The 8,150-nt window shown below is 33.8% G+C and overlaps 1 protein-coding gene across 1 annotated transcript; it reads left to right on the forward strand.

Moving 5' to 3' along the window:
* The first annotated feature begins 522 nt into the window (after nt 1-522).
* On the forward strand, nt 523-4,961 carry LOC128641130 (regulator of G-protein signaling 16-like). The gene is made up of 5 exons (XM_053693702.1): nt 523-568; nt 683-796; nt 1,482-1,543; nt 2,501-2,667; nt 3,466-4,961. The coding sequence occupies exons 1-5, from the start codon at nt 525-527 to the stop codon at nt 3,661-3,663; spliced, it is 585 nt and encodes a 194-aa protein (XP_053549677.1). The 5' UTR covers nt 523-524; the 3' UTR covers nt 3,664-4,961.
* The last annotated feature ends 3,189 nt before the right edge of the window (nt 4,962-8,150 follow it).

Below are 8,150 nucleotides of genomic sequence, written 5' to 3' on the forward strand. Positions count from 1 at the left end.
CACCCGTGTGACACCCTAAGATGAGGGTTTTGACATTCCAAAATAACAACACATGACTGAAAATCACCTCCTTTTGGTGAGAGAAATTAAAAAATGCTCTCATGTTAAATGTTTTTGAATTATTACTCATTTGGATTCATCAAATCTCAGCTAATATAAAAAAATGTATTACATGTTTGTGCACACTTGTATAAAACCCTTGTGATTTCATTATCAGTGTGATGCAACGAGGATTTGAATCCCTCTTTGTGTTTGGTCTTTGGTTTTTCTCTATTCTGCTTAACAGATAAAAAAAGAATAGAATGTTATGCAGTGAGGAGCCAGCAGGATCTATCCATGCAATTTCTTAAAGCACAGCCTTTTTCTGGCACATCTAAGTGGGAGGAGGTTGTATGTCTGCTTTGCCTCTATCCAGTAAGTGCTATGCCCTACTCCTCCTCCTCCTAAAGAGGCTGTACTCTGAATTCTCACAAATATAAAGCTAGAAATCTCTGGGCATAGGAATAGGAAATATTACTGTAATCATGTGCAAAGGACTAGCAGAGAAGCCTTGCTCTTGCTTGGAATGGTAAGAGAGCCTTTATATGGCAAGAAGAATCTGAGAAAATATTACCTGCTTATTGCTACTCAAACAGGAAATAATTATTACTTAATTTTTCATCTGGATTATTTTGTATCATAGGGTTAAAGAGATGCGATCTTCTATAGGAACGCTACTGCATAAGGTAGAAATTGGACAACATGCTGTGACTACTGGCTACTTCAGCTGGTATATCAAAAATAAATCAAATTCAAGGTACTTTCACAATTCTTTTGTTTAATATTTTATATTTAAGTTTATTATTTATATATATATATATATATATATATATATATATATATATATATATATATATATATATATATATATATATATATATATATATATATATATATATATATATATTACATATTTTCCGATGATGTATCCCAATATATAGCATTAACTTTGTCAAGAGGAGAGATTTTTTTTTTCTTTCAAGTGAGACAAATCTTTTTTATAGTTCCTGTCTTCTGGTATCAAATGCACCAAAATCTCTTTAGTTTGAAAAGGGAGATCAAATGATAACAGGAATTAAAAAGATTTCTCTCACTGGAATAAAAAGCACCATTTTAAGTTATGACATACACAAATGTGATATACCAAATTAACCTTATCTTTTAAACTGTATGGATATGCAGTTCCATTTGAATTTAGAAGGATTATTATTATTATGATAAATATAGATTTATACCATGTTACATTCAGTAAGAAATACTTTATACTGTATCTTTCAATGCTTATTTCTATGCTGCTTTTATTAATTTTAGTAGTTGTTTTTAAACTAAGTGATGTGTAATATAGGGGGATTAGGACTGTACAGTACATAAATGATGTTTCATGGTATTATTATGCTACGTACGCAGAGTTTAATGGCGTCAATTGTTCTTTTTCTCTGCAGAAACGCAATGAAGGAATACATGAGCTGGAAAGATTCCTTCAACAAGCTTCTCAGAAGTAAAGGTGAGGGTTCTTAAATATATATTGAAGAAACGCAGAACATAATGCAGACACAATAAAAAAAAAGATGTCATTTTATTTACCCTTGAAAAAAATGCAATAAATGACAGCTCCTGTATAGCCGCATTGCGAATGGATTGATCAGAGAGGAGGTGGGGTTGGTTATCAGGGGAAATAACATACAGTTTATAGGAGACATTTCATTAGGTTCGACGAACGTTATCCCAAATGAATATTACATGTGATGCCTACAGATGTATCCTGAGCATTCGTAATTCTTAATCATTTGGTATGCGTTGATTTCTTAATTGCAATTCATTTTGAAATTAAGCCAGAGACAAAAATATATCATAATGCAGAAGAGATTAATTTGCAGTTAAAGAAAAGAAATACATAGAATTTGTATATATTTGTAGCTACATCACAGAGCAATGTACTAATTAAAGAGACCTTCTAAAGTACTTTTTTTTTGTTTTATGTTCATTAGTAAACATTAGTTTAACCCTTACAACGTGGTTAAAATTACTCCTCATTGGCTAATTGGTGGTGTCCATCCGCAATGCATTTTAACTCCTGAGTGCAATTTTAACTATGTCTATAATATTGTTAAAGGGGTTAAAGACATAGGGACCCATACTTGAAAATGAGAGAAATCTCAATGTATCCTTCCTGGTAAAATGTTTTATAAATAAATAAATCTAAAACTCTGTGGCCTGGCAAGACTATCCAAGAGGTTTTATCTGAGTTGCAAGGCCCCACAAAGAATTTTAGAAAAGCAAATTTTAATTTGAGAGATCTTTATTTGGGGGTATGGGGGTGATATAAATCTAGGTGAGATTTTGATGATCAAGCCCATAATTCATGTAATAAAAAAGCCTGAAATACATTTGATTGTTTTATAAATGTCCCTTTAAAGAAAAACAGTGAAAAAGAACTAATTTATCTTTATCTCTTTTGTAGAAGGTATCAGCGCATTTCGCGCCTTCTTGCAAACAGAGTTCAGTGAAGAAAACCTTGAGTTCTGGGTCGCCTGTGAAGATTACAGGAGAACCAGGTCAACTGCCAAACTTCAAGACAAAGCTGAAAGAATATTTCAAGAGTTTTTACAGAGCGGGGCACCTCGAGAGGTGAGGATCTCTAGATTATTAAGAGATTATTAAATTAAAATTTTAAACAATTAAGCAGATTCTTAGATAGTGATTCTATTTGACTACAAAAAATGGTGGATTCTGGCTATAGATAAAAAGTCATATCTATAGATTAAAAAAATATCATTGAAAAAATGTGGACGCTATAGAACTTTATGACATTGAAACTAAATGTATTTATATGGTTTGAATCTTGAATCAGATAAAGTGCCAAGTGAGCATAAAGGTTTAAACTTGTAATATAAATGTTTTAATGCAAAACATTCTGTCTATATGTTACAAAATACTCATAGGAAGTATTACTATGTTTAGCAAACCTTAGTTAAAAAACAAAATAATATTTGACTTATTGAAAGATCCAGGATTAATTATATTGTTTACTTAATATCTACAAACTATAAAACATGGAAATGCTATATATAATCTATTCATTAATTCCTGACTATCCACCTGACCTTTATAAAAAGTTACTTAAACTTTTTTAAAAGTCAGCCAAATGTGGCTAAATCAAGTCAGCTAAGATGCCACCTAATTTTCAGAAAGTTTAAATCTGAATCCAACATTGACCACCTTGGAAATTAGCTGATTGCCTTGCTTGTAAATTATGTACACAAAAATTCTATGTGACTTAAAATAACTGCATATTTGTACCACTGTGAATAGACTATTATATTTGTATGACCTTTTTCTGTACTTTTTTTAGAATCACATTTTTATTAAATTGTAACTGTTTTTACACAATAAACAAATGACCATTTTCTCTACTTTTTATCACAGGTCAATGTTGACCATCAGACAAGAGAGGTCACTCGTAAACAAATAACGGTTGCTTGCCGAAGTTGCTTTGATGAAGCGCAAGAACAGACTCGTATTCTCATGGAGAAAGACTCTTATCCTCGGTTTCTTAAGTCCCCTTACTACAGAGAACTATTATCACAGTCCTCTCTAAGGACAATTACGCTGTCATCCAGCTGAGAGACTAGATGACAACATGAACAGGTGGCATCAGATATGCTTCAACCCCAAGGAAGACTTTTCTTGACAAATGCATGCTAGTGTCTGAGTTCTGACCAAAGACAGAAGTATGTGTGCATTAACGCATGAACTTGTGGTAGGAGTGGATATTGCCTGTTGTATCCACTGCAAAGACTATCAGGTGACCTGTGAGTCCCTGAACAAATGTACACAACAAATGTAATTCTATGGGTTTTTTATACGTGACGTACATATTTTATTACAATGTGAACAGGTTCACAGCACAGAAAAAAAACAGAACACAGTGCTAGGCAATCTTTCCAAATATCCTGGAGGTACTTTAATTCAAACAGATTGCGAAAGCTGGAGATGAAATTGTCTCTGTAGGCGTATTTATGCAAAATAACAGTGTTATTTATATATATATTAATATCTTCGCTGTTACCATCTATAAAATGCTGGCATTTAAAAGAGGAATTATGTGTTAAGAAAAGGAATCATAAAAAAGGTTCTGAATCATGCCAATAAAGATAGCACTTATATGGCTAATATATATTTTCCGCAAGGCAGAGTAATTTATGACAATAAGGAAACATAAGCCCTTATTATTTCAGACTTTGTTTTCTGATTATATTTAAACCTTAGATTTTTAAAATATGTGAATTATTTATTAGTATTAAACACCTTTATCTCCTTCTCTGCTAGAGCGGATTGCGGCATATTATGTAGCAATCTCTGGCAGCTGATAGGTTAAAGGAACCAGTAACCATTGACTAACATGACTGGTGCGTGTTTTTGTTAGTGCACAATTCTGAAGAATATGTTGACAATATCTTAGAACAGAGGGTTGAAAATATTTTTTGTTTGTTGTTTTTTGACCCCCAGCATAGGCAGGTAACAAATGTGTAGCAGACAAAACAGATGTCTTTGTCACTGCCAAATCTCTCTACAAGGCTTGAGCATTTGGAGAACTTGGTAGCCGCAAGACGCACTCTGCAATTTTGGGAGCTGGATTTATTCTTGTAAAAAATTACCACACACTAATATCTGTGCAAATCCAGATCTTAGTGTGTTGCACTTTCACAATAATAAATCTGAATACAGCTTCGGCATTCATTTCGTCCGAAGTTCACAAATGCGCATGTCTACTCTCTAACTCCCTATCCATTAAAATGTAATATCCATCAAGTCACTGTGGTACTTAAATGAAAACTGTAAAGTATTTATGACAAATGAACTGATGGTGTTATGTTACTGCAACTTTAAATAAAATAACAAATAAAATGAGATAGAACTTTTCTCTTTCCATGTCTTATTTAAAACCCTCTGCTCAATATGACTGATTGCTCAGTGGGCTTTTGTGAATGCCCTGAGGGAGATACTAGGCAGAGATGTAACTACAGGGGTCTGCACCTCTAGAAGCCCATCTGCCTTTGAAGTTTATATTGGTTTTGCTACAGGGGGTCCTTATGGGCCCGGGCACCACCTAAATCAAGTCTGGTGCATTTGTTTGCCCCTGCTGCAAAACAGGGCTCACGGTGTAAGCAAAATCTATGCATTTGCCTTTACAAATATGGTGGCAGTGTTTCCAAGATGGCCGCCACAGTGTGGCCGTACATAAAAACTTGACACCATATTTGTAAAGGAATTCTGCACAAGGGACTAACCAATGGGGAAGGATGACTTAAACACTTAAAGGGACGTGAAACCTAATATTCTTATTTCATGACTAAGATAGAGCACACAATTTGGGGGAAACAAATTCCCAATTAATTTCTATTATCAAATGTACTTTTATCTCATGGTATTCTGGGTAGATACCTAGGTAGCTAGGTATGCAGGTGAATGGAAAATTCTATAGCAACAGTTTTGCAATAATGCTTTTGAGCACTAGATTGCAACAGTGTATAACATTGTTAAAAGCATTCTTACAAAACTGCTCCAATCTAGTGCTCCACACCTGGGAATGCTCCTGAGCTTACATACCCGCTTTCCAACAAAGGATACTAACAAAGTAAATTTAATTATAAAATGAAATAAAATAGTGTCATGTGCCTTTAAAATGACATGGAGCTCAAAATCAAACTACCATGATTCAGATAGCGTGCACAATTTGAAAAGCTCTAATTTTTCTATTCTCATGTTCCCTCTCTCTGTTGGTATCCTTTGTTAAAACGTGGCTCCTTTTCATGAGATCTTATGCCATATAGTGCTCAGGCCACATGCACGAGCCTACCTCAGTATGCTCTCATGGAAAACAGCTATTTTAATAAGAAAGAATACTTTGAGGTATATTTGATAATAGAATTAAATTGGAAAGTTTTTTAATGATTATGTGAAACATGGAAGTGTGAATAGTAGTAATTATTATAGTGCCAGAAAAGATTCAATAATAACACAGGCTCCACAAAAATCTCCTAATCAGACTCAAAAATATTGTGAATGGTAAAACAGCTCCACAAACTAGGGATTAAGCGAAGTACGATTAAAAAATCTGTTATGTACAAGAAATATATATACAGGTAGCCCTCAGTTTACGCCGGGGTTAGGTTCCAGAAGGAATGGTTGGAAATCGAAACCGTTGTAAATTGAAACCCAGTTTATAATGAAGTCAATGGGAGGTGAGGGAGTTAGGTTCCAGGCCCCTCTCAAAATTGTCATAAGTAACACCTAATACATTATTTTTAAAGCTTTGAAATGAAGACTTTAAATGCTAAACAGCATTATAAACCTAATAAAATAATCACACAACACAGAATATATAATTAAACTAAGTTAAATGAACAAAAACATTTGCTAAACAGCATTATAAACCTAATAAAATAATCACACAACAGACTTCACTTGCATTTTTCTACAAACAGTTCTTTCTATGCATTCCAATCTGGACTGATTTATAGGCAGGAAGATCTTGTTCCTTTGAAATCTGCTCGATAGCTCAGGTCTGGTTAAACTGATTAATTTCAGCTTGCTTGGCTTTGCTGCAACACAAGCGGACAGCTCCGCCTACTGGCTATTTTAATAAATGCACTGTTTCTCAATGCTTTTCAATAGCAGTCACATGACTGGAAAAAAAGGTTGTTATTCTGAAACAGTGTAAAATAGAACCGTTGTAAAACGAGGGCCACCTGTAGTTTAATATGCAATAACAGAAATAGTATTAAAAACAAAAGCAATATATGCTAAGAACTTTTAAAGGGATCTCAATGTATAATACATGAAAGTCTCAAAAACGTTTATAGCGACTCGATGAATAGAAAGGGAAGTCCAAAGGATGACCCAAAAATCCTCCAGAGGTGTTGAGAAATGTGCGGGACAATGTGAAGAATAGTATATATAAAAAAGTATATACAAATAAAAAATAAATGTGAAAACGGCTAAAATATAGTGCCAAAAGATAATAACGTAAAATATAAAATATGTATATATTAAAGGGTAGAAGAAAGTAGAAAATATGAAAAAAAAGAATAATTATGAAAAAAATAAATACATATATATATATATATATATCCCAAAAAAGTTTGCCTTTAACTTCCATGTCCTTTTAAAACATATAGAGGTAGCATATTGTAAATATACAATAACGAAAAAAGGGGAGTCAGAAACTGTAGTTGTTTAAAAAAAACATTCAATGTTCTATCATATTTAGCACTTTCTCTTGGTATCTTTTTTTAAACCTTTTCATGACAGCATATTGTGGTAGGCTCAGGAATGTGCACGTGTCTTGAATATTAACTAGCAGCAGCAGTGTTTGCAGCAATGCTTGTAACAATATTATACATATAGTTCTCTGCGGACCCTCCAGAGTCTATGTAGGTATGATGTGATGAAAAGGAGCTATGGAAACCAAGATAAAGAGGTACAGATCCAGTAAACTGGCCATGTATTTCCTTTAATATTCCTGTCACAGTTCCCCCTGTCACATACAAGGACATTGTGTAACACAGTGCCATCTATTGGTTAAGGTTCCTAGACATTGTGTAACACAGCACCATCTATTGGTTAAAGTTCCTAGACATTGTGTAACACAGCACCATCTATTGGTTAAAACTTCCTAGACATTGTGTAACACAGCACCATCTATTGGTTGAAACTTCCTAGATATTGTGTAACACAGCACCATCTATTGGTTGAAACTTCCTAGACATTGTGTAACACAGCACCATCTATTGGTTAAAGTTCCTAGACATTGTGTAACACAGCACCATCTATTGGTTAAAGTTCCTAGACATTGTGTAACACAGCACCATCTATTGGTTAAAACTTCCTAGACATTGTGTAACACAGCACCATCTATTGGTTGAAACTTCCTAGATATTGTGTAACACAGCACCATCTATTGGTTGAAACTTCCTAGACATTGTGTAACACAGCACCATCTATTGGTTAAAGTTCCTAGACATTGTGTAACACAGCACCATCTATTGGTTAAAACTTCCTAGACATTGTGTAACACAGCACCATCTATTGGTTGAAACTTCCTAGAT

This window comes from Bombina bombina, chromosome 10, assembly GCF_027579735.1.
Source record: "Bombina bombina isolate aBomBom1 chromosome 10, aBomBom1.pri, whole genome shotgun sequence".
NCBI classification, from domain to species: domain Eukaryota; kingdom Metazoa; phylum Chordata; class Amphibia; order Anura; family Bombinatoridae; genus Bombina; species Bombina bombina.

Bases quoted from the DNA above. Each gene is read 5' to 3' on its own strand.
- LOC128641130 (XM_053693702.1), top strand. From the start codon at position 525: ATGTGCAAAGGACTAGCAGAGAAGCCTTGCTCTTGCTTGGAATG. The intron at 797-1,481 runs GTACTTTCACAA...TTTTCTCTGCAG, and splicing joins AAAAATAAATCAAATTCAAG to AAACGCAATGAAGGAATACA. The intron at 2,668-3,465 runs GTGAGGATCTCT...TTTTTATCACAG, and splicing joins AGAGCGGGGCACCTCGAGAG to GTCAATGTTGACCATCAGAC.